The following is a 27,438-nucleotide window of genomic DNA, read 5'->3' as shown; positions in this document are numbered from 1 at the left end:
TCTGTGAATTCAGAGCGGAATTAATTTCTTTTCATGAACTCTAACCTCGTGTTGATGTGTATTAACAAGCTCCATTTTTTTTCTTTCTCTAGGGGACCACTGGACAGTGCAGCCTATCTGGACAAAATTAAAAACTACCTGGCATCGATAGAAAAAGAGAAAGATTCTTTAAGCAAGATGAAAATGGAATGGGAAAATTTATCAAAGTGTGTGACTGACATGGATAAGAAGGTTTCGGAAAGCCAGATCCGGCAACTTGCACGTAGTTGCGAACAAGTAGAACAGTTGGCTCGAAAGAAGTATTCTCAGCAAGTAGCAGAAAATGATGAATTTATACTTTTCATGCGTAAGATCCAAGACCTTGACGTTTCTCTGCAGCAACAGCAGCAGTTCGGGCTGAACTCTCCAGAACAGGAGGGGAGCCCAGGCACAGTTGCCTTGGCCACTGAACTCCTGGCTATCAAGCAGAGATTTTTGGCTTTGAAGGGGCAAGCTGAATCTCAGATGGAGAGGATTTGGGGAGAAAAAGAAAAGAACACTTTGGAAGATGCAATGAATAATTTGCAGAAGCGATTGGAAGCCTCGGAGCCATTAAACACAGAGGTGGAAAATCAGATCAAGATGTGTGAAACAAGGACCAGGATGAGAGAGATTATCCTGTGGGTCAAGAATCTGCTAGGTGAACTCGCTCCTACCATTTGCCTTCTCCCAGATGACATTCTTTCACAGATCAGAAAGTGCAAGATGACACATGATGGCATTCTGGATAAGCACCAAGCTGTGGAGTCCTTGGTTGAAGAGGTCAAAGATAATACTCCTAATCTTCCAGCAGATGAGAGCAATGATTTAAATCACCTCCTACAGGACTTACAGAATCAGTACCAAATGCTAGTTTTAAAGTCAACGGAAAGATCACAGCAATTAGAATTTAAATTGGAAGAAAGGAGCAGATTTTTTGCCGTAATAGAGAAGGTTCAACTTTCACTTCAGGAAAATGAAGCACTGATAAATCCCAAGATGAAAACAGCCTCCACAGAAACTGAACTAGAACATGAGCGTGTCACTTTGATGAGTTCTCAGAAGGAGTTGCAAGAAGCGGAGAGTGTGATCTTGACCCACCTTCAGGAACAAACAAACATCTGTAAGGATCTAAATGTGTTTGAAAGATTATTTCTGGATGACCAGTTGAAAAACCTTAAGACTAGAGCCCATAGAACGCAAAGATTAATTCAAAGTAAATGTAATGAAGTGGAACGCAAGATCCATTTTTACAGAGAATTTCATGAAAAAACATCTGTGCTTCAGAAGGAGGTTGACCATATACGGCACAACGAACTGCTGCTAAATCAAGAAATAAATCAAGATGTTGAAAAGGAGCTCTGTGGCCTTAAAGACCGACTCACTGGTATTCAGTCTAGTATCCTACAGGTACGGAAACTCAAAGAAGTGTTTGAGTGTATAGGACTAAGCTGGGATGGTTCCCAACTTGACCAATTACACACCCAAGTAGTTGAGAAAGAAAAGGAACTCGAGGAAAAAATTAAGCAGTTGGCAGACCATGTCGCAGACCATGGCAGATATCAGGCATCACTAAGTAAATTGAGGGCTATGGATTTGCAAATTAAGAAAAGAGCCGAAGCAGTGCTAGAAATGCCCCAGACCTCACCAGAAAGCAGTTTGCTCGATGCTCAGATTTTGAATCGGAGAATTGAGAAAGCCATGTGCTTGTGTCAAGAGATACTAAAGAAATTGAATGAAAGTAAGGCCTTTGATGACACCTTCAAAGAGAAAGAAATGCCACGGATAAAGCTGTATGCAGAAGAAAATGACAAGTTACGCAAGGTTCTCCAAAACAGCATACTAAAATCCCAACCCAAAGAAGTGAATGAACAGAATTTTCAGGACAAACTGGAAAATTCCTTACATGTTTTGAAGCAGATAAAATCTCAGTTAGAGCAGCCTTTGCTTATAAATTTGGACATTGAACATATTCAAAATGAGAAGGATAATTGTGAAGCATTTCAAGAGCAAGTTCAGGCAGAAATGGATAGCGTGAAAGCTGTGACCATCATTGAGAAGCAAAGAGAAGAAAATTCTTCTGGAGCTAATGATGTGGAGGCAAAATTACGTGACATTGAAGATCTTCACATGCAGCTTGCTACAAGCCTTGATTTGCGCACAGTAGGTTTTTTTTTCAATTAGGTGGTTAATGCATTTCTTTTTATTGCATGGTTTTAGCTTTTACTCTAGGTAATATCTGTGCTTCTTAAGCAGTTATAGGTTCTACATGAACATTCTCCATAGAATAGCCATTTAAAAGAAACTTGCGGTGGACCAGTTTACAATCCCACCTCAATTGACATCTAAATACAGTGCTTTATAGACAGGAAAGAGGAATGTGAAGCCTTTACTTCTATACCCCTGGCAACCCCTGTTGAGTTCAGACAGAGTTTGGTTTTGGTTTGTTTGTGTTTTTAGAAATAGTGAAGCATAGTGGAAGAAATATAGTGTAGAGAAAATAACATAAAGTAATAACTCCGCATCCATTTAGAACTTACGGTGTCTGGGAACCGTGCTGAATAACTGTGTTTTTAATCCTCATAGCAACTCTGTGAGGGGGGGTGCTATCATTAGCTGTATTTCAAAATAAGGAAATTTAAGTTCAAGAACATCAACAGTTTTCTCAGGCTCCTGCATCAGGAACAGAACAGGATTCGAGTCAAGGTCTGTCTGATTTTAGAGCTTGGGTCATCAAATGAAGGTTCATGGGCCAAATCTGCCCATGGTGCCTGATTTTGTAAATAAAGTTTTATTGTATCATGGCCATGCTCATTTCTTTAGAGAATGTCTATGGCTGCTTTCTTGCTACACCAGCAGGGTTGAGTAGTTGTGATAGTCCAGATGGCGGGCAAAGCCTAAAATATTTAGTCTGGCCCTCTACAAGAAAAGTTTGCTGACCTCTGGTGTTGTAGAATGAGTCCAACATACTGCCTCCTTTTCCACAATAATTAGGAGAGATAGCTTAGGCATTGCTGGAACACTTGTACTTAATATAATGCCTTTCACTGTGTTTTCAGAATTGTCACATTAAACTTATAGAATGGGGAAATGAACTCCCTGCACTAATTTAAAGAGTTATTAGATAATATTTCAATATTTGATAGGTATAAACGCTATAGAAATGTAAGGTCATACTGTGAATCCTAATATGTTTAAATTGATACTTAACAAATGTTGAGTAAATTCAGTACTTCTTTATTTGATTTTAATACAGTTTCCAGGAACAATGACATAAATCTCTAAAATAATAGGATTAGAGCTGGACAGGAAGGGACCTTTAAAGTTATTTACATGAACTATTTGTTATTTCAGCAAGAAGACTATGGTCTGGATACGTTAAGTGATGTGTTCAAAACTAAAATTTGTGGCAGAGCCATTTATTTGAAAACACAAGAAATCTTGGCGAGGGTGTGTTTTCTTTTTATGCCCCCAACAAATATTGGTTAAAGCTACACACATTAAATATATGCGATTGCTTTATTTAGTTCATAGTCTAATATAAGAGTTCTAGAACAGGAATGCGTATCATTAGACATGATGCCTGAGATGTATTTTTGAATTTAGAGTAGATTTAGCAAATTTGGAAGCAGTTTTTCTTTATGCAAACAGAAAGTTATTGGTCTTTATGTGCTAGCATAATGTTGCCAAACTAAGTAGGAGACACTAACCCTTGTAAGACCCAGACATATTATGAATGCACTACAAAAATTCAAGAATGATAAAAATCCCCAGAGTTTGCCAGCTTTGTCACAGTGTTTCATCTCCTGTTCACCAGGATGTCTTGAATGATGCTTATGAAAGTATGACACGCTATAACGAGGCAGTCACTAGGGCGATGGGGATCCTTACTGCCCGTGAAGCCATTATTGCATCCCATAGAATAGACCTTGCTGATCCGGAAGAATCGCTGGAGATATCTCACTGGAAACAAGAGGAGTTGCAGTCCACAATAGCAGACATCCAGGACCTTACTGAGAAATTGGGGATTGTATCCAGCCCTGAAGCCAAACAACAACTCCAGTGTACTATACATGGGTTAGTTTTGAAGGACTCAGCCGTGAGGGAGGCAGCCAAAATAAAGGAGGCTGAAATAGAAGGGTAGGTACTTCTTTCTAAAGGTAATGCTTTAAGAACAAAATTAAGGTTTATTTTTCTTTATAGTTAACATTTACCAATTGGGAATAATTTGGAAAATATGGAAAACTTTAAAAATCACTACCTGCATGGGGCGCCTGGGTGGCTCAGTCTGTTGGGTGTCCGACTTCGGCTGAGGTCCTGATCTAACGGTTCATGGTTCGAGCCCGGCATCCGGCTCTGTGCTGACAGCTCGGAGCTTGGGGCCTGCTTTGGATTCCCTCTCTCTCTGCCCCTCCCCTGCTCATGCTCTGTCTCTCTGTCTCTCAAGAATGAATAAACGTTAAAAAAATTTTCTTTTTAAATCACTATCTATAGAAAACCATAGCAAATAGTTTATTGTATTTATTTTACCTTTTTCCTTATTAAATGTTGAATACATACAACAGAATGCTTATAAAAGTCTGCATATGATATAAAGGATAATAATAAAATTAAACAGCTTTGTCCCTAAAGGTTCAAAGGTAAACATCATGACTTTTGAATTCTCTTGTGCGGTCCTTTCTTCTCCTCAGAATTAATCGTTATCCCCAATATTTTATTTACCACTTTCTTTCCTTTTTAAAATATTTTTTTCTATGTGTTTATGCTTCATTTTCATATATGTGTGTTCCTCTGTCACCTCATTTTTTTCAAACTCATCATTTTGATGCTGAAGTTTATTCATGTTCTTGTCTATAGCAAAATTCAGTTACCTAGCTATTGACAGACATTTGAGTTTTTCTACTCTTTGCCTTCACAACTAGTGCCAATAGGAACATTTTTAAATGCGAGAGGTTCACTTGAATAGTTACTGAGGATTCTGGTGTTGAGTCAAAAGGTAGGCACACCTCACATTTTAAATTCCAAATAATTTTACCTACTTCTACTCAGACTAGTGTTTCGACAACATAGTCTATTCCAACTGTTTCGTATCTTCGCCAGTACTCGATGTTGGGAGATTTAAGTTTTGCCAGTCTGATGGATGAAAAGTGGTATTTCATTATGGTTTTAATTTGCGTCTCTATTATATTAATGTGTTTGAGCCTCTTTATTGAATATTTCTTGGTCATTCGTATTTCATCTTCGGAAAGATGCCTGTCCAAGCCATTGCCTGATTTTTATTGGGTTGCCCATACTTTTTCTTATTAATTTGTAGAGATGTATGCTGTATTTTGCAGGCTGGTCCTTTGTGGTTATATATATATATATTATAAACATCTTGACAGAGAAAGTTTCCTATTTAAAACCTATCCTGGGTTGAGGCTTTATCCTCTGTCCCCTCAGCGTTCCAGGAAAAGGTTAATAAAACTGAAACTCAGCAAATGCCCTCAAAATCTTTGTCCCTAAAGCTCAGCTTGTTTCTCTGTATTTCCACATCCATATAGTTTGGGAGCCTCTGAATATTTCTTCCTTTCTAGTTCATTATTATATTTTAATAATTTTTATTTATTTATTTTTTTTTTAATTTTTTTTTCAACGTTTATTTATTTTTGGGACAGAGAGAGACAGAGCATGAACGGGGGAGGGGCAGAGAGAGAGGGAGACACAGAACCGGAAACAGGCTCCAGGCTCTGAGCCATCAGCCCAGAGCCCGACGCAGGGCTCGAACTCACGGACCGCGAGATCGTGACCTGGCTGAAGTCGGACGCTTAACCGACTGCGCCACCCAGGCGCCCCATATATTTTAATAATTTTTAAAATATATATTTGATACTAAAGTTTTCATTGTTTTCAGTGAGAGACTGAGACTGTATCAATTTTAGACACATAACTGTATTCATAGTTTTTTAATACATCAGAACACTACCCTACATAAAAAGATGCTGCTTATCCTTTACTTTAAAACATGTGCTCTTTTCCTTATTGTAACAAAACTTCACAAAAGTAATTGTAAATATTTTACAAAATGGATGGTTGTAATTTACTTAGCTATATCTTTTGTTACATATAAGGTATGTTCCGATTTTTGACATTTTTAATTTTTTAATTATTTATTTGGTTTTGAGAGAGAGCATGCTTGTGAGTAGGGGAGGGGCAGAGAGAGAAGGAGAGAGAGAATCTTAAGCAGGCTCCCCACTCAGCACGGAGCCCGATGTGGGGCTCAGTCTTACAACCCTGAGATCATGACCTGAGTAGAAATCAAGAGTTGTGCGCTTAACTGACTGAGCCACCCAGGCACCCCTGCTGTTTTAATTAACAGTTTAATAAGTAAAAAGATTTTACTATGGGGGCGCCTGGGTGGCGCAGTCGGTTAAGCGTCCGACTTCAACCAGGTCATGATCTCACGGTCCGTGAGTTCGAGCCCCGCGTCGGGCTCTGGGCTGATGGCTCGGAGCCTGGAGCCTGTTTCCGATTCTGTGTCTCCCTCTCTCTCTACCCCTCGCCCGTTCATGCTCTGTCTCTCTCTGTCCCAAAAATGAATAAAACGTTGAAAAAAAAAAATTAAAAAAAAAAAAAAAAAAAAAAGATTTTACTATGTAAAAGGTTTTTTCAGGTTTAGAATAAATTCCTACTGTGAGGATTAGTTCCTTAAGATAAATTGCAGAAGTTGGATTAATGGCTCAAAAGATATGAGCGTTTTTAAGACGAAGTGGTTTTTATAAGAATTGTACCAATTTATATCTCATTTGCAGTGTTTGAGAGTGCGGTTTTACAATTTACGTGTTTTTTTTTTAAATTTTTTTTTTCAACGTTTATTTATTTTTGGGGCAGAGAGACACAGAGCATGAACGGGGGAGGGGCAGAGAGAGAGGGAGACACAGAATCGGAAACAGGCTCCAGGCTCTGAGCCATCAGCCCAGAGCCTGACGCGGGGCTCGAACTCCCGGACCGCCGCGAGATCGTGACCTGGCTGAAGTCGGACGCTTAACCGACTGCGCCACCCAGGCGCCCCAACAATTTGCGTGTTTTGAGGAAAGTCTTATCTGCCCGTTCAAGTTTGCATTAAAAGTCTTATGCAGGTCCCTGTGAAGAAGAGGTAATCAATAAAAATTCGGTGTAATACGCTGAATAAGAAAAAGAGAATTACATTCTGTTTTTTATTAAGTGTTCAGAATTCATTGTGGGTAATCCAGATTATACTAAATAAAATTTAATATCCTTTCTTTTTTCCTAACGGTGCTTTATAGGTGTCTTGAGAATTACAAATGCTACAGGAAAATTAAAGAGAAAATTTGCACTCACCTCAGTCAAATGGAGACAGTTCTTGGGCAGTCCGTGTTCCCGTTGCCGGTGTCTTACAAGGAAGCTTTAGAGCGCTTGGAACAGAGCAAGGTAATAGTATTTGCAAATCTCCAGTAAGATTTGATGCAGAAAATTGGCAGGAAGAACAGGTGGCGGCAGCAGGGAATGTGGCTCTGTTATGACCCACAGAAATCTCCCACCTGAATTGGACACTCAAAACACCCCAAACCAAAAGCCGCGGGGAACCATGAAACAGTGGTTCTGAGAGATTTCATGGGTTGGATTCACAGGACTGTAGCAAACTCGTAGCAGATTGTTCTTAGTGATCATTCTTTCTGAAGCTTTACCTTTCTTGTTATTTTGTTGGATGTTGCTGGATCAGTGACAGAGAATTTAATGCAACTATCGTTAAGTCTAAACTCTGGCTACTTCTTATTATTACTGTGCAATTTTTGTTTTTGTTTCTTTTCATCTGTTAAAAGCTATGGTATTACGTTATTAGGTTTTGCATGAAAGCATTCTGAGTCATCTGTGCTTAATACCTACCACATATCAACAAACAAACAAATACATATACAAAAACCCGAAATAATACATTGGTGGTTGATAAGTATTGTTCAGATTAACTACCTAGTAAAATATGAGACTAACGTTAAAATAACAATGATCTTTTAAGAAATCTACCTTTCAAAACACTTTCTTTTTGTCACCATAGTTCCAAATTCGTGTGCAACCCAGTAATACTTAAGGCAGTTCTAATCTGTCTTAAATTGGCTTCCAAAAGGACCAACAAATAGATCAGATAACACTTGGGGATGATTGAGAATCAATTCCTCAAGATTGTAAGAAGTTCATAAGTTTCAGAAAGATCAATAGACATTATATTCCCCCTCTTCCTTTTCTTTCCTAAGGCCTTGGGGTCAAATCTTACATCAACCAAAGAAGAGTTAATGAAACTACGCCGGGTCCACAGACACATAAGACCCATGTGCACAGACAGCGACGACATGTGTCTGCTCAGAACCACGTCAGCTCTGTGGGACAAATGGTTGAGTTTGCTAGAGGCTGCCAAAGAGTGGGAGATTTGGTGTGAAGAACTAAAGCGGGAGTGGAAATTTGTCAGTGAAGAAGTAAGTGCTTCATTTTCAACATTATAACCAGTTTCCTAACAATTGTCATCTACATTGTTGTGCTACTTGGCAGTTTGTTTTTATATAAAACAAGTCCTCAACCGGTACCCTTTGTTCATACCACAGGCACGTAGCACATAAATGTTCATAGAGGTCAGGTCCTAGTAAAATCATCTCCAAGAAATGGTTCAAATTCCTTCTTAGAAGTACCAATGTTTTTGGCATCAGGTAATACTTATAAATAAGTATTTGCTCGTTTGAGCTTTAAAATCTTTATTGTACCTATAAGTTAACCCCTCTTAAAGATAACTGTCTTGGCGTGCCTGGGTGGCTGAGTCGGTTAAGCATCTGATGCTTGTTTTTGGCTCAGATGATGATCTTAGGGTTGTGAGATCGAATCCTGCTTCAGCTCACTGCTGGACATGGAGACCACTTGAGATTCTCTCTCTATCTCTCGCTCTTTTTCCTTTCTCTCTCTCTCTGTCCCTCCCCTGCTCATGCTTGCTCTCTCACAGTCTCTCTCTCTCAAAAAAAAAAAAAAAAAATTGTCTCTACACAACACCAAAGGTTAGAATTAGGTGATATTCACAATAACCAACTAATTTTGAATTTAACTGTTTATTAGCTATGGAAATTAATTCTAATGGTTAAAGTATGGACTTAAAAATATGTATGACACTCTTTCTGAAAATGCCCTTAAAGAAAATCTCCATAATAGGGGTGCCAGGATGGCTCAGTTAAACGTCTGACTCTTGATTTTGGCTCAGGTCATGATCTTGGGGTCACGGAATTGAGCCTCATGTACGGCTCCACGATGACAGCACAGAGCTTGCTTGGGAGTCTCTCTCTTTCCCTCTCTCTCTCTGCCCCTTCCCTGCTTGCCTTCTCTCTCTTTCTCTCTCAAAATAAATAAATAAACTAAAAAAAAAAAAAAAAAAGCCCTCCATAATATATATCAATCACAGATGTTAATTTAAGCATGATTCAGGATTTAGGCCATCACATATATTTAGAAAGGAAATTTAAAAATAGTATAAAATTATCTTCGGGTGTTCCTTAATCTATCAGGTATAAATGAAGTACAAATCAGAACATTAAATGAAAACCTTTCTCTCTTATTCATGTCAAAATTCCTGCTAACTTTACTTAAGAGAGAAATATAATGAATCAGTACTTGATTTGGGATAGAAATGTTTAGCACTGGCATATTTTCCTGCTTAAAACTTGATCTTCCTGCCTTTTGCCTCATTGTATCCGAGAGAGCACTATAGGTCACCAGCAGCTCTTCTGAAGCCGTGGGAGAAAATTCGGCCAGGGTCTTCATTCTTGCCCTGTCTGCTCAAATTGGCACAGTCTGATCCAGAAATAATGGCCTCAGTAATAATTGCCTAGTAAATAATTGCCACCAGTGTTTCCGTCTGTGTGGAGAGGATATAGGCTTCGTCAAGGTGGATTAAGTGAACTTCCTTAAATGAGTCATCCAAGATACCTACCTTACTGCAGAATAATAAAATAATATAAAGAAAAGAAAAAAGAAAAAAACTTGATATTCTTTTTTCTTTTTTTAATTTTTTCAATGTTTATTTTTTGAGAGAGAGAGAGGACAAGTCGGGGAGGGGCAGAGAGAGAGAGAGGGACACACAGAATCCGAAGCAGGCTCCAGGCTCTGAGCTGTCAGCCCAGAGTCGGACACAGGGCCTGAACTCACAGACCTCCAGATCATGACCTGAGCTGAAGTCGGACCCTTAACCGACTGAGCCACCCAGCCGCCCCTAAATACTTGATATTCTGGAAATGAATAATACTTTGGTAGTGCTGGTAGGGTGTGGTTAGTACATAGACTCTTGAATGTTACAACTCTAAGAAACTTTGTAAATTTCACTTTTTAGCCGAGCTGCTAGCCCCCATCTTTCCCGTCCGTACTGGCACTGTTTCTTGGGTTCCTACAGGAGGCTGTGTGCCACCAAATCCTTGCATTGCTCTCCAGAGTTAAATATTATTGCGATGTCGTTGATGGGGTTACGGAGGCGCCTAGAGATTTCTGATGACATGAGACCTCCCAGGTGGCGATGGAGCTGGGGCTGCGGGACTGGGGCCACAGCTGTTGCGCTCACTGCTGTCACTTTAGAATCTGACCGGGGCCTTGCACTTAGTGGGCAGTTAGTAAACATTTCTTGAGCGACAGCTCTTATTCAAACCCAGGTCTAGGGTAATCCTGAGCTTTTACTCTTTCTATTTTACTACATTGTCTTTCTATCGCTGTGCGCCCATTTGCAATTATATTGTATTAATTCAGACCCCATTCACTTAGAGCTTTGTAATTATTCATCGAAGCATTTGACAATATTTGCTGGCAGAATGTGTTTTTCAGAGCATCACCAACAAAATATGCCCTCATGTAGTAATAGGAACAACCACTCCAACACATGATGGGCTGGTACGGAGCGTGTGTTGGGCACAGTTCTAAGCACGTTATATGTATTATCATTTACCCTCACAAGAATCCTATGAGGTAATTACTTTTATTTTATCCTCATTTTGTAGACGAGGAAAGTGAGACACAGTCAGATGGAGTAACTTGCCCAAATTCACGAGTGAATGGTAGAAGAGGATTCAAACTTACGCTCTGGTTAGGGGCACCTGGGTGGCTCAATTGGTCAAGTGTCCGACTCTGGATTTTGGCCCAGGCTGTGATCTCATGCTTCATGAGATCAAGCCCTACCTTGGGCTCCATGCTGAGCCTGTTTGGGATTCTCTCTCTTTCCCCCTGTCTCTCTGCCTCTCCTCTGCTCGTGCCCTCACTCTCTCAAAATAAATAAGTAAACGTTAAAAAAATGTTTCAAACTTACACTCTGGTATTTAACCACAAAACCATCAGCTTAAATGATATTTACGCACACCAAATTGATGTAGGATTTTAAAATTGCTTGTATCCAGGGGCACCGGGGTGGCTCAGTCGGTTAAGTGTCTGACTCTTGATTTTTGGCTCAGGTCATGATCTCACGGTTTGTGGGATCAAGCCCCTAACTGGGCTGTCCGCTGACAGTACAGAGCCTGCTTGGGATTCTCTCTCTCCCTCCCTCCCTGCCCCTCCCCCACTGTGTTCACTCTCTTTCTCAAAATAAAAATGAAAACCTAAAATAGCTTGTATCCATTCAATAAAAATTGTATCATCTAAACACTTGTACACGCAAGGTTCTATTGGCATGGTTGGTGCTTTTGTGTGTGACAGAATGAATTTCTTTTTTTAAGACATTACGGTAATCCCGTATCTGTATGGCATAAAGGTTTTGTATAAGCAGATTTTCAAAAACTTAAAACTCTGTTTAATTGTATATTTTGAAAAATAAATTTAAATTTTGATTTACCTTTTTTCCCCCTAAAACTTTACCTTCCTGTTCTCTTAAACAGAATCTGCTTGATTTAATTATTCGTTTCTGGTTATTCAGTCATCATTTTTGCTTTGGTGATCGTAATGTGCTAAAGTCCTGTCTCGAAAGATAATTGAAGGTAGAAGGCTGGCTTCTTCCCCATGAACCCAAAGTCCAAAAGACTGTTACTGGTTCCTACATCTCCTGGTTATGAGTATTTCAGTCTCTTTCACTCTGTTTACTTATGGTGCAACTACGGCTCCTTCTCCCTTTCTGGACTCTATAATTGACTGTGAATCTAAAAGTTTTATAACCGATATTATTAGAATTCTGTGTCCAAGGGAAATCATTCAGGTGGAAGAATGAATACATAATTTTTGTGACAACTATTTTACTGATTTGGGAGCTGTCTTTATCCTTTTTCGCATAAAGTCTGTTGAATTTTGATGCACACAGGCACATGATCACCAACAAAATGAAGATATAGAACATTCTCATCACTCCAGATAGTTCCCTTGTGCACCTCTGTAATCAGTCCCTTCTGTCACCTTCAGCCCCTGGCAACCATTAATCTGTCTTGCCATTTCCAGAATGTCATATAAATGGACTGGGATAGTTTGTGCCTTTTGAGTGTGGCATTTTTTCGCTGAGCATAATGCATGGGAGATGCATTCATATTGCTGCTTGTATCAATAGTTCATTTCTTTTTCTTCCTGAGTAATACTGGGTTGGGTGCATGTATGACAGTTTGATTATCCATCACAAGTTGAAGAATGGCCTGGCTTTTGAGTACAATTATTGCCCCAATAAAAATGATTTCCCTCCTTAATCACTTACCAACTTACAGTGGACGGCAGAGCCTGAGATGGGGCTTGCAGGCAGGTGGTTTATTTTGGAAAGTGATCTCCAGGAACAGGTGTGGGGGACGAGGGGAACTGGAACTGGGAAGGTCAGGCCTTCAGTTGCTTTACTCTTATTAGGTCATGGTTGCTGTTGTTGCTCTTCATGGAAGCACCAAGAGATGCTCCATTAAGTTCTAGATTACAGACCTACTTCTTTCCACCCTGATGTGTATTCGAGACCCTAGATAACCATTATCTCTGACACTACAGCACGTCCTTTCTTTGCCTGCTGGTTCCCTGGCAGGGAGGTTGCCAGACATCCCAGTGGAATCCTTCTCTCTCATTCCCTGGTGGAAGTGTGGCTGCCTGCCTGAGAACCAGCACTTCTGATGCAACTGAATTCAGGTTGGAGGTGATGGAAAGCATACATTCCATAACTGGGTCTTTTGAGAGGCCAGCCTATACCTACACCCTGCAGTGACCCGGGGACTCAACTGGGTCATATGACCCAAGTGGCAGGGCAGTTTATCCCATAGTCTGACCCTAGAGCAGTGCCTCTTTTTGCCCAGACCCCCCTCAAGCTTGGCAGCATTCTGATAAATGGAGCTGAGCAATATTCTCAAGTATAGCATATGCTGCCTCCAAAATCTCAGTGGGCAAATCCAGTGCTTTCTTAGTGGTAGAGACATAAGACGGAACAGCTTGAGCTTTATGCCATGGAATTCTGGCAGGCGCTCAACCACTGAGCTCCTGGAAACTTAATTTATGCTGGAATTGCTAAATTCTCACAGGCTTTACGTTCGACCCCTTTGGCAGGTTTTCGTTTATCATTTCAGGGAGCGTGATATCGGAAAGGTAGTTGACCAGAGTGCTACTCTGTACTGTCCAGATTGCAAGGTGCCTGACTTGAGTTTGAATGTCAGGGCGGGAGAGTTAACAATACTGCTGGGGCAGAATGTGGTGACTGTGGGGTACAGCTGAGGCGAGGACCACAGGGTCTGAAGAGGTGCGTGGAGGGATCTGATTTTCTGTGTCTTCATTCTGAGTTCAAGGATGACGGGACTCCATTTTGCAGACATGTGATGTATTAGGTTATGTAGTTCTGGGTTCTGCACATAGCCATGTTGATAAATACATGATTAGTCAGGGCTGCTTTCCCTTTGGCATGGGTGTTAGGGGCATGAGGAAGTACCAGACTTACTTTTTTGGGCATGTAGGAATGGGATGTGAAAGAAAAGTCACCTGTAGAAAAATTATCCAGCAGTCACCCAACCTCTTAGTAGTTGCAATTTGGTGAAGCTCATTCGAACTGCCTTATAGGTGTTTCAGAAGAGATAACTGCTTTGTGCAATGGAAATCTGAAACAGAGAAAAATTATTTATGAAAATACTCAACAGTGTTTCCTTCAGCTCACAATAGCAGTATTTCATAGTAATCACATATCTACATGATCGATCGCTGGGAGCTATGGGATTCCAAAAGCAGAGGAATAATATTCCCAGCTATAGGAAGATGGATGCTACTTCGAGTGAGGATATGGCATCAGGAACCCTTTGAAGGGCCAGTGCACAAAAATTATGGTTCCCAAGGTATGCTTCAGCTCCTGAGGTGATCCAAGTACAGTTTAGTTATTTTAGTTCTCTCTCTCTCTCTCTTTTTTTTTTTTTTTTTTTGTTTATTGAATTAGATTGAACGAGAAGCAATTATTTTAGATAACCTTCAAGAAGACCTCCCTGAAATTTCTAAAACAAAAGAGGCGGCCACCACAGAGGAGCTCTGTGAGCTGCTAGACTGTTTATGCCGTTACCAAGAAAATGTGGAGAAGCAGCAGCTATTACTGACCTTACTTCTTCAGCGCCTAAGAAGTATCCAGAATGCTCCCCAAAGCTTACAGGCTGTAGAAACTGGTCCAGCATTTCAAGAGATTACATCGATGCAAGAACGATGCAACAAGTAAGTCTTATGAAAAACTATTAAGACAACGTGCTTGCTGACTCAGGCTTAAAATTTAGAGAATGTTGGCTATTGAAAATATAAAAATATAGAATAATGACAAATGGTATGATGGAATTGCGTTAACACAGAAAAGTATACAGTGTTGGCAATGTATATCCACTGTGGAAACTATTACGACGGTTCTTCAGAAGATTCAAAATAGAATTACCCCAGGATCCAGTAACTCCACTATTAAGTATCTACCCAGGGAAAATGAAAACACTATCTCTAAAAGATACATGCACCTCTATGTTTATTGCAGCATTATTTACAGTAGCCAAGACGTGGAAGCAACCTAAGTGTCCGTCAGTAGACGAATAGATAAGGAAAATGTGGTATATGTGTGCAAGAGAATATTACACAGCCTTAAAGAAGGATGAGATTGGGCCATTTGAGACAACATGGATGGACCTAGAGGGTATTAGGCTAAGTGAAATAAGTCAGCCTGAGAAAGACAAATACTGAGAAAGACAAATGTGATTCCACTCATAAATGGAATCTTAAAAAAAAAAAAAAAGTACAAATGAACACAAAGCAGAACCAGAGGGGAGGTGGGTGGGGGGTGGGCAAAATGAGTGAAGGGGAGTGGGAGGTACAGGCCTTTAGTTATGGAATCGGTAAGTCTGGGAATAAAAAGCAGAGCATAAGGAATGTAGTCAATATTGTAACAGTGATGTAACAGGATAGTTGGGATGAGTGTAGAATAATGTATAAACCTGTCAAATCACTAAGTTGTACACCTGAAACTAATGTAACATTGCGTGTCAACTATACTCAAAGAAGGGGGGGTGCGGATGGAAAAGATCAGTAACAATGATGAAAACCAGTCCATATTCTGTATCCCAGTATTATTGAGGATGAATAGCCGTTGAATTTTTTTACTCATGATTGGTTTTTTGTTTTTTTGTTTTTTTTTTTTCTATTTTTGTAACACATATTCATTATAGGCGGTTCGGGGAATGTGGAAAATTATAAAGGTTAATATAACCTCCCTCTTTAATTTTATCATTCAACAACAATCACTGCCAATCACTTACCTTTTTTTGTTATAATTCTATTTTTAAACAAATTATGATAGTACTATATTGTTTCGTTGTGTGCTAAATCATTTATCGGCATATCATGTTAGTTTTCCTATGCCATTAAATGTTCCTTAAAACATAATTATGTAATATTTCACCATGTGAATATACCATATTTTATTTAACCAAACTCCTATTATAGAATCTTTAAGTTATACATGGTTTTCACTTTTATAAAAACATGGTCGTGAGGGGGCTCCTGGGTGGCTCAGTCGGTTAAGCATCCGACTTCGGCTCAGGTCATGATCTTGCCATTCCGAGCTCGAGCCCCGCGTCGGGCTCTATGCTGACAACTCAGAGCCTGGAGCCTGGTTCAAATTCTGTGTCTCCCTCTCTCTCTGCCCCTCCCTTGCTTGTGCTCTGTCTCTGTCTCTGTCTCTCTCTCTCTCTCTCTCTGAAAAATAAGTAAACATTAAAAAGAAACCACTGTAGTGAATATTCTTATGCCAGAGTCTCTGCATCTGTGATTAATTCTTTGAGAAAGACACCAAGAAGCAGAATCAGTGGGTCAGAGGATATAATATGTTTATGGCTAGAAGTACTTACCAAATAGCTCTCAGGAAAGACTGTACCCTCTTAAATTCCTCTAGTAATATGGTAGTTACATCCACAGCAAATGGGGTCATCTGTCCCCAAGAGCCCACCCATGCATGACTCCATTCTCACCTCTTAAGTCATATTCAGTTGAACTGACAGATCATGTGGAAAAAAGTCAGATGGAGACAGCAGTTGGAATGTAAAGTGTGAAAAGAGGATTTTTTTTAAAGTTTATTGACTTAGAGAGAGAGAGAGAAATAAGAGCAGGAGCGGGGGAGGGGCAGAGAGAGACAGAGAGAGAGAATCCCAAACAGGTTCTGCACTGTCAGCGCAGAGCCTGATGCGGGGCTCAAACTCACAAACTGTGAGACCACGACCTGAGCCTAAATCCAGAATCAGATGCTTAACCAACTGAACCACCCAGGAACCCCAAAAAGAGGATATTTTGAGATGAAAGTTAGGAGAGGCTTTTGACTGAGTGATGGAATTTGGTATATGTTTGTATATGTAGTACATAAACCACTGAAAATTGGTACTTTTCTCTCAGGAAAAATAATCTTCTTTTGCGAACTATGCTGACATTGTGTTAATTGTTGAAATAAAAATTATTTCACAAGACAGCAGGATAAGAACAATTTTATTTTGATGTTATGTTAGGCTTTTTCAGAAAGCTCAAGAAAATAAGGAATTGGTGGAGAATGAAACCCAAGAAAGACATTCCTTCACAAAAGAAATAAGTACTTTGAAGAATTTCTTTCAGCAGACCGCAACTTCTTTCCAAAATATGGAATTACACGACCACCCAGAAAAGGCAGAACAGTTCGAGGTGAGTGAGGAATGAAGTGAGGAACCAGTGAATGTGGCTGATACAGGTCTGCAGTCTCGAATGCAAATTCCTTGGGGCAGGGGTAACTCTGTGACTGGAGTGGAGGGAGTGGCCCAGGAGAGAGGAAAGCACCAGCAAAGGCCCCGTGGCATGGTGGGGCCAAGCCCCAGGGGAAGATCAGTGTGGTTGGAGTGCAGAGAAGCGTTGCAGGATTTTTCACCTCAATACCTGGGATTCATCGTCTCGCCGCTTTGAAGAACGAAGAGGTGGACACAGAATGAACAGCAGGCAAAAGTTTATTAGGGTATAAGATTAGAAAGTAAGAATAGTATAAAAGCTCTCTTTACAGGGAAGGGGCATTTGAAGGTGAATGCTCCCGACTGTAGGCGAGGGCCTTTGTTTTATAACGTTCTGGACTCTCCCCTCTTTTCTTCCCCTTGTTCCTTCTCAGTGTCTGTCCTTATTGGCTTGATGCTCTAGGTGCTTGGGTTGTCCATTCCTGATTGGCCCAATTCCATTGTATGAGGGGAGATCTCTGGCCATATCATTTCTTGTGGGTCAAATGGTTTATAGGTCTACTACTTACTTTCAGTTAGGTCTTTTGTCAAATTCCTGAGGGAAACCCGAGGGGGAGGGGAATAGGTGGTACCTGTTACATTCTCAAGAGGAACCTTGTGCCCCAGGGGGTTTGCTGTGGTCAGACACTCCCAGCATTGTTCCAAAATGTGCATTTTCCCCCACCCTGGGACCTCGGGTCCTAACCTTTCCCTCTCGGCCTACTGAATCTTGTCTTTTCCTATCACAGTAGAGAGCAGGGAGGTAGGCCGGTCTGGACCAAGCAGCCCTGCTTCAACCCCTTTTCAGGCGTGTTTGGTGAACAGGGGTCTCAGAGCATTTATTGAGTAGGGTGTTAGACTACTGCCTTTAGTAGGATGTACTACTTACCTCTGATATAGGTGCCACTGTATTTACTCACAACACTTTTGATACCAAGTGTGTGGAGTTTCTTCCCCAAGTCTCTGGAAAGCAATGATTCAATTCAATTCAATTCAATTCAATTCAATTCAATTCTAACATTAACTAGCAGGAGTTAGCACAGACCACGCAGATTAAAGGCTCACTCCCACAAGACCGCCCCCCACTTCAGATGCTAATCACAAGTTCTGGCCCTCCTGTACTTCTGACAGACTGGCTATCAATCAGGGGTTCCCAGGACCGCTTCCTCGGGGTTAATGATTTACTAGAATGGCTTGCAGAAGTCAGGAAAGCACTTTACTATTACTGGTTTGTTATAAAGGATGCAACTCAGGATCCGTCGATAAGAGATGCATAGACCGAGGTAAGGGCGAAGAGCCTCCAAGCCCTCTCTGAGTGTGCCGCTCTCCCAGCACCAACTCCAGACTCTCCAGACCTCATCGATTAGGGTTTTTTATGGTGGTCCCATTATGCAGGCACGATTGGTTAAATCGCTGGCCATTGATGATTAACTCAATCTCTAGCACCTGGCCCCACCCTAGGGGGTTGGGAAATGGGGCTGGAAGTTCACTTGATTGGTTCCTCGGGCAACCAGCCCCGCCCCCCATCGAGAATCTATCTGGGGGAGCACCCAGAAGTCACTTATTAGCATAAACCCAGGTATAGTTGAAAAGGGCTTGTTAAGAATAACAAAACGCACTCCTTTACTCCTATCCCAGAAATCCCAAGGGCCTTAGAAACTGCTCAGGAACCAGGGCTGAAGACGAACTGTCTCTCTTAAATCACAGTATCCTAAGGGCTGTGCACACGCCCCCGTGTCATTTGGGACCTCATGTCTTTTAGAATGACTCCAGTCCAATGGTAACAAGCGAAACAGACATTTGGAAGTTTACTCAAAAATCACGTGTGGTTGTTAACCATTGCTCAGTGTTGATAGAGGGAATTTACTCTCCCTCAGTCTTCATGGAGAACCCATCCAAGTGTAGCTCTATATTCTCTGACTAGGTCTAGATAAAACCGGACGGCACTGTACTTCAAACCCCACCTTTGTCTGAATGGCGTTGTTCTCTAACTTTCTGCCTCTGGATTTGTTCTCTGCTGAGGGTAAAGAAAAGGAAAACAGTGACACATCACGGAGTCATTCAAAACTAATCATTCTTCAGTGCGGTGACTCAGCCTATTAACACAAATAATGCTACTGAACAGTTACTGTTAAAACAAAACAAACCCCCCAAAAGCCACAGTAAAGTCAAGAAGGATTTTTCCACTGGATCTTTGGGAGACTTTCCCAAACAAATGAGTTTCTCCTTTATAATTAGTGCAGGAGAACGTAGATCAGATTTTGTTTCTAGGCCACCACCAATAGACTATTTGTTCAGGTTTCTTTTATCTTTTAAAGCCCACATTCTTTGCAGGGAACTGGAACCCTCCCTTTTGAAAGAAGTTGAGCTCTGCTGGGCTGTCTAATTACATGAAAGCAGACACTTTTGCTTCAAGCGTAGGGCTTTTAGTGGCCTTGAATCATTGTGATGATAATGTAGGAAGAAGCAGAAATGGCAACAAGTTAATAACAACAACAACAAAAAAAACTTCTTTGAAACTTTTTTGCTACTTGTGGCTTTCTAGATCAAGACTGCAAGGGAGATACAGTCAGATCCTAGAGGTATTTTAGAAGCAGATGTTGTAATGTCTTGTTAGGACAATGGTTTGACACCATGAAGAGATATCAAGTTTAATTCTTACAAACTAGAAAGCATCATCTGACCAAGCAGAGTATCTCTCCGGCTTAATCGGCTTGTATCAGTAGTGAGGCTTTGTCATGCAAAGTGTGCTCATTTAAATCATAAGGATGTGCTGGGAAGCTGCTTTTACTTTGAGAGTTACACTTTTTCCCTGTCCTGTGAGTATTTGAAACTCTCTTGATGTTTTTAGGAGCTTCAAAGCATTTTTAAGAAAGGGAAGCTGACTTTTGAGAATATTATGGAAAAACTGCGAATCAAGTATTCTGAAATGTATACCCTAGTCCCTGCAGAGATTGAATCCCAGGTGGAAGAATGCAGAAAAGCATTAGAAGACATAGACGAGAAGGTAATAATAATGTTTGTACTAGTGTTATTATTTACGAGTTGAAGAGATATAAAGAAAAGACGACGTAATGTCACATTTTCATTTGCCCTGATTTCAACTATGACTGTTTTTATAGGGTTTAGATAAGTGATAATTTTGTGTATTGAATACTGAGGTGAAATTGCTCTAAATAAGTGACAGATAACAGAATTAGACAATGTGTTTATTTTTAGTTGTCAGGATGTTTAGTTTTTTTCTTCTCTTGCATTTAAAAATAGAATTGTCCGTTAGCTTTTACTTGGCTTTTTTTTTTTTTTAACGGAGAATCACTTTAAAATTTTGGACATGAATAATACTTTGCTGTAAAATGTATTCCCTCCCTGTGAGTGTTTTAAAATTGCTACTAAGGGCAATTAGAATACGAATTTCACAACTCACCAGGAATAGCATCTAAGACACGGTGTCCTCACAAAACACATCTGAGCAAATCTTCATCCCCGAATGGATGAATCTGAAAGTTAGAAGAACAAGTGGGAAATGTTTCCTAGTACTGGAGACCCAAGACGTTAGCAAGACAGATTTATTAGATCCTAGAAAGGCAGCCTACATCCATCCAGCAGAACAAAATTCTGTTTGGTCCGGCATCCACAGAAAGATTTTTGTGTTCTTTTTTGAAATCTGGAATACCCCTAACTTAATAAAATAGATATCAAGCACATACACAGGAAATCACATTTCAAACCAGGTAACTTCTTTGGTGGTTTTCTTAGGAAAATCTGACCCGTGAAAAAACATATATACTCCTAATATACATTTATGACAAATGTTGTTGATTTAACACAGCAGAAAATAAGATACTTCCATGAGATACCTTCTCAAGAATCAAGCACTATTGATTTATTTTAAGAAAATAGTGTTTTGAGAGCAACTAAATTTGTTTCTGTGAATACTTCATGTGAAAATCTTTTCTTCTTTTCATGTGAAAATCCCCAACAAAATAAATAATCAGAATCACTCTTAAATCTAGGGTTGAGAGTGTCAGCTGTAACTTGTATATTTGTAACAGATTGCAACTGATTTTGCTTGTTTGGTGTGTGAAGGATCCAGGCAGACTCAGAACCATACTGTATAATTTGAAGGGCTGCTTACTTTTCCTAAATCTTGGTCTCTCCTAACGTACCTAAGTTATATGCCTTTTGGTCAAGAGAATAACTGTCCCGAATATCAGAAAAATTGTTACATAGCAATAAATAGCTATTACAGCAGTTTAAAAGCTAACATAGGGTTAAATTTTTCCCCTAAAAATCTCAACTGCATTATGGTCTGTGGAATAAAAACATCTTACAAGAGTATCAACATCCTGAAATGTGAAAAAGAGCCTGGGACTCCAGAGTGACTTGGGGCTTCTCAGGACAAGTTCACGGTCTCCCCTGATGTGTAACCATAAGCAAGTCATTTAACCTGTGTTTAGTTTCTCTCTGTGTACCATCTGCATTGGAAGGTTTTAGTCGTAATAGTTATACAGATATAGTTGTTTTTAAAAGGGTTAAAGGATTATACAGAAGCGTAAAGTATTATTTGGTTATTTAGTGGCTGCTGGGAGAAAGCCTTATCAACAACATGGCCTAAAACAAACCAAAAAAACCAACCAAAAAACCAAGAACAGGAACTAATCAGGTATTTGAAAAATGACACATTCCACATTCATTTGTTATCTTTCCTAGCCCAAGTTATTTTCTTCAGAAAATCATTCAGATAAAAAAGTTACACTGTTCAGCTACTAGATTTCAGATTGCTGTGAAAACATACACTATAAACATTCACGCAGAGAAAAACTGAGCTTTGTGCCTCCTCAAGAAATCGTGAGTTTTAGAGGGTTATTTCACCCAAATGAATATTATGGTGAGAATTACGTTAGTTTCAAGTCAGCTTGAGAATAAGCTGGGTTTTATTGAGAACAGTCCTATGCAGAGGTCTTTGTCACAAAATGAGAGACTGTATAATAAATTATTTACCTCCCTTGGATTTTTTCATATCCTTTGCTCCATTGGGCTCTGTCTCAGATCGTACACTCAGTAGCTTTGCCCAACTCAGCACAGACCTGTAGTACAATCTGTAGATTACAACAAATTCTTGTTGATTGATTTTCTTCTCCTTTTTTTAGATTGGACTTAAAAGGTCAGGTCAGCACAGCTCCTACTTCCTAGTCTGCTAGTCTACCCTCTCATTAATATATTAGCTAATAATGGTTTGGGATGTCCCCCCTAGCCTTTACAGGATTTTTGTAAGTAAAATCACGTAACAGTGTACCTATCTCTTCTATCACCTGGACCTGTGAATAGAGTATGGAGCACATCTGTAAGCCAAACGTATCTTTCTCTCGTTATAACAGATTAGCAGTGAAGTTTTGAAAAGTTCACCATCATATACGATGAGTAGAAAAATAGACGAGATTAACAAAGGGCTTCACAATGTGGAAAAGATGTTGCAGCAGAAAAGCAAAAATATCGAGAAAGCTCAGGAGATTCAAAAGGTAATATCCGTCCTTTAATTTCCTTCAGCATTTAGCATTCCTCATGTTCCTCAGTCATCAGGGTGTGCTCTTTGGATGAATCTGAAGCACAGAGATGCTCACCCAGAGCCTATAGGGCCCCCTTACTTCATGTCACCTGCAGAGGGTTAGTAGAGAAGATTGCATTTAAGAATCGTTCTCAGTTTTTCCATGGTGGGAATATGCCTGAACCCCTGAGAGCCTGTGATTGTGAACTAGCCTTTTCACAAGTAAAGGAGAGTAAGGACCTTATCCTGGAAAGACTGATATAAGAAGCATTATAAATATTAATTTTTTTTTTTAAAGCTAGCATGTTTCTATGAGCAATTCTCGGAGTTTTTGTTTTCTAACGTGAATTAACATGGGGAATATGATATGGAATATTTCTGAAACTTATTTGATTAAAAAATATATTTCAATAGGATTTGAGTGGAATTAACAACTTTTCTTTAGACTACAAGGCAAAGCAGGAAAATAGAAATCCCAAATTTATTTGCCTTGTAAAATATCTTGAGAAATAAAGTCTTAGGTAAAACTGTACATAAGCATGATTTTCTACCACTTAATTCCCCAAGTAAACTCCTGCATGTGGAAAAGCATTCTTATTCTAATCTATGTTTTAAGGAATTATTCTAATATGAATGGAGACTTTTAAAAATAGGTCAAAATATGGCTCACCTTTGGACAAAATCTTGACCCTTAATAAGTAGAGGAAGCTAAGTTAACCAGTCTACTTTTCCCATTTCTAAAAATTGGGTTCTTAAGCAAATATTAAGTACAAATTAAATATTTTACCTTTGAGAATTCCATTGACAATACAAGGTCAGGCTTGAATCCAATCTATTTGCTAGAATTTTCTGCCACTGCATTAATCCTAAACCAAAACAGATATTTTCTGTTAGCTTTGTTTTTACACTTAGTAAAAATCGTCTTCTTGGGGTACCTGTATGACTCAGTCGGTTGAGCGTCCAACTCTGATTTCCGTTCAGGTCATGATCCCAGGGAAGTGGGATTGAGCCCCATGTCGGGCTCCGCACTGAGTGTGGAGCCTGCTTGAGATTATCTCTCTCTCCCTGTGCTCCCCTCCCCCAATCGCACACACTCACTCTCTCTAAAATAAAATTTTAAAAAATTGTCTTCTAGATTAAATACACACACACAGGCGCGCATGAGGATGCGTGTGTGTGTGTGTGTCTGTGTGTGTGATTAACTGAAGCCCCTTTTAAACATAATGTTACCTCATCACTCTTGAAAGACTAAGGTTATATTGACCTTGTTCGGTGTCATTTGTCTCTGGAAATGTCTAGGTCTTTCTGTTCCCTTACAGCCAATTCTGTTCGTGAAACAAATATAGGTAGACTAAGAGACCTCAGAAATGGTGTTTTTCAATTTAGGTCACAAGTGGTTTGGGGGCATAAGTGAATAAGTGTGCCTGTGATGTTGTTTTGGTAGCACTTACAGGTGCAAATACAGTGCAAAGACTAGGAATTAACACAATGAACCAGGACCTCTGCATTCAAAGTGACTCATGATTTCCTTCTCCAGAAAATGTGGGACGAGCTAGATCTCTGGCATTCCCAGCTAAATGAGCTGGATTCTGAAGTGCAGGACATTGTTGAACAGGATCCAGGACAGGCTCAAGAATGGATGGATAACTTGATGATTCCTTTCCAGCAGTATCAGCAAGTGTCACAGAGAGCAGAATCTAGAACCTCACAGTTAAATAAGGTATGACAGTAACACGTGATAACTACGCTTAGCTTGTATTGAAAGGGCTTTAAAACAAAACTAAAATATATACTCTGAGGCAGCCATTTTCCTTTGAATTGCCAGTTTCGGGTTTTGAAGCTAGAGCCAGATGATAGGGTCAGGTGGGCGCCGGGAGGACAGATTTAACTGCTGTCATCAGCAGGAAGTCTGGGCAAGCAGAAGCAGGTGTCCCAAAGTCGGACCGCAGCAGGAGTCCAGGAGAGCGTTGGGTTTCCCAATAGGCAATGGGCATTTCCAACAAACAATTTCAAGAGTCCCTGCAGGGAGCCAGCAACAAGAAAGAATGTCATTCAGGAACAAGACACTTTCTCCCTCCCTTCCAAATAGGGGTCGTGGTGGGTGAGTTGTACATGTAATCTAGCAAGAACGAGGCAGGAGCCTAGTCCCAGAGGAACTGGGATATACTAAGACAAGGCCCTGTATGGGAAGACAAAATACGAATCCAGTTTTCAGAATGAAGCATAAAATGGGAACCAGACTAGTTGCAAGGCTAACTGGGAACTGTTCCTGAGACCCATAGCATTAGGGTACAACTTCTTAAATCCTTTCTACCTATGGTCGGGGTTAGTCTTAAAAGTTAGAAATGTGAAAAAACCTGGAGGGGGTGGGCGAGTTGCCCCAGCCACAGGGAGTGGAACCCTGCAGGGCCTGATTTACGGTAACAAATTCTCCATTGAAGAATCACTTGAGTCAAGTGGAAGGAGTCAGACTATTTGCTCGTGCCTTTCTTTCACAGGCCATACTTAAGATGGAGGCATATCATGACCTTTTGAAGAGTACTGAGGCTTGGACAGAAAATACCAGCCGTTTGCTGGCTAATCCTGCTGACTATGACTCTTCAAAGATGCTGAGTCAGCACGCTAGCACCCTTCAGGTAAGTGTTCTTTCATTTCTTCCTACGTATGGAAGCTACACAATGATGAGTGGTATAGCTCCCCTTCGTGGTGCTGCCCCCCTGTTCTCCTGAAGAACAACCTTATCTTCAGTCACGCCAAATGGCAGAAGGAAGGTTGGGACAGTGGCAGGCTCTAGACAGGGATTTTGGAGGCCAGGGTCTAGTTCTTTCTGTCCTGATAACTCCTATATGACTTTTCGGATAATTTATCGTTTTCCTCCATGGGCCTTGGTTTCCCCCCATCTGTGAAGTGAGGGTGTTGCAGTGAATAGGGATGGTTTTGGTCAATAGAATTCTAAGAAGGCTCCCAATATTCCTGCCCCTGGTGTACACAACCTATATAACCCCCTCTCCTTGAGTGTGGGCAGGAATATGAGAGTGTGTGATGAGATAGCCACTCTATTAACTAGGTTATAGTATATGGCTAAGGTAATGGGATAGTCAATCCCATGAATACATGATTAATCATGTTTATAGATTATAAGACTCCCTAATAGCAGACTAGAGAGATTCTCCAGCTGGCTTCATGAAGTGAGCTGTGATATTAGGAGAGGCCCGTGGGGCTAGGACCCTTGGGCAGCCTTTAGAAGCAGAGCGTGACCCCCCAGCCAACAGCCAGCAGGAAAACTGGCTGAATTCTCCCAACAACCTAAATGAACTTGGAAGAGAAACTGTGCTCCAGATGGCACCTTAATAGTAGGCTTGTGATGGCCTTGTAATAGCCAAGGACCTTCCTAAGCTATGCCTGTACTCTGGAGCCATGAAAACTATGAGATAATCAATTTGTTTTATTTTAAGCTGCAAAGTTTGTGGTAATTAGTTGCACAACATTAGAAAACGAGTCCGTAGTTCCTTCTGGTTCAAGCATGCCATGTTGCCAAATGCCCTGTCCATTTTGTTGCCTGATGTCTCCATGCTAGCTTACAAAGACAAAACAAATGAGAGTATTTTCCTACCCAGAGCCATGACTGCAAGAGATCTTCCAGATGCCAAGTATTGGCTTAAGTTTTATTGTGAAGGCATATTTTCTTCTCTCATATTATTTAAACCACAAGAAGGAATCTCTTAGGAAAAGGTTTATTCTACAACAGTTCTTCGAGTAATCAGACCTCAACGTTGATCCAGCTCCTTTATATCTTTAGAATAGCACCGTGTATTCCCAAGGAGACAGCTTACTTTATACCTCCCAGATGTTTGAGATTTGTTGGCACATTTCCCCCCATGGTAACAGTTGTAACGATGCTGCCTTTCACCCATTTGTTTCTTTTCTTCCCCTTGCCTGTGATTTCTGCCCCCAGCTCTCGGGTTGGCTTTCCACATCCCTATAGCCTGTCCTTTATTTTATTAATGAAATTTCTTTGCTTATAAAATGTTTTATTTATTTATTTATTTTGAGAGAGAGGCAGAGGAGAGGGAGAGAGAATCCCAAGCATACTCTACACTGTCAGCGTAGAGCCCAGTGTGGGGCTCGGTCTCACAAACCATGAGATCATGACCTGAGCTGAGATCAAGAGTTGGACGCTTAACCAACTGAGCCACCCGGGCACCCCTGTCCTCTTTTATTTAAAAAAAATTTTTTTAATGTTTATTCATTTTTGAGAGAGAGAATGTGAGCAGGGGAGGGGCAGAGAGAGAGGGAGACACAGAATCTGAAACAGGCTCCAGGCTCTGAGCTGTCAGCACAGAGCCCGATGCGGGGCTCAAACCCACGGACCACGAGATCATGACCTGAGCCAAAGCTGGATGCTTCACTGAGCCACCCAGGTGCCCCTGTCGTCTTTTATTTTAAATTGCCTGTATTTTCCACCAGTTGCAAGGAGTTTGCAAAGACAGAAGAAAGGAATGATACTCTTTTCCTCAAATGCTTGTTACGAGTTTAAAACAAATTTACAAGAGTGAGTTCAGGCAAAAGCATCTCTAATTTTGCTGTCTTCTACTGACCCAAATGTGACGTGTGAAAGAATCTCAGTCATGAGGACATTCTAATTTGCTGACCTTAGTGTATGAACTAGAACTTAGTCTAACTCTACTTTCTGAG

The 27,438-nt window shown here is 40.4% G+C and overlaps 1 protein-coding gene across 12 annotated transcripts in view; it reads left to right on the top strand.

Moving 5' to 3' along the window:
• The window catches only part of SYNE2 (spectrin repeat containing nuclear envelope protein 2), a 342,816-nt gene that overhangs the window by 183,386 nt on the left and 131,992 nt on the right, over positions 1–27,438 (top strand). For all 12 annotated transcript variants that reach the window (XM_086709562.1, XM_086709567.1, XM_086709569.1 and 9 more), the window contains 10 exons: positions 93–2,181; positions 3,836–4,158; positions 7,305–7,449; positions 8,271–8,489; positions 14,390–14,655; positions 16,974–17,142; positions 20,050–20,205; positions 22,577–22,717; positions 24,281–24,463; positions 25,242–25,379. In XM_086709562.1, the coding sequence (XP_086565688.1) occupies positions 93–2,181; positions 3,836–4,158; positions 7,305–7,449; positions 8,271–8,489; positions 14,390–14,655; positions 16,974–17,142; positions 20,050–20,205; positions 22,577–22,717; positions 24,281–24,463; positions 25,242–25,379 (3,829 nt within the window). The remainder of the gene's footprint in view (positions 1–92; positions 2,182–3,835; positions 4,159–7,304; positions 7,450–8,270; positions 8,490–14,389; positions 14,656–16,973; positions 17,143–20,049; positions 20,206–22,576; positions 22,718–24,280; positions 24,464–25,241; positions 25,380–27,438) is intronic.

The sequence above is a fragment of the Puma concolor genome, chromosome B3 (assembly GCF_028749965.1).
Source record: "Puma concolor isolate L17-30 chromosome B3, mPumCon1.1.hap2, whole genome shotgun sequence".
NCBI lineage: Eukaryota > Metazoa > Chordata > Mammalia > Carnivora > Felidae > Puma > Puma concolor.
Note: the sequence above shows the minus strand (reverse complement) of the source record. Positions and strands in the feature narration are given on the sequence as shown.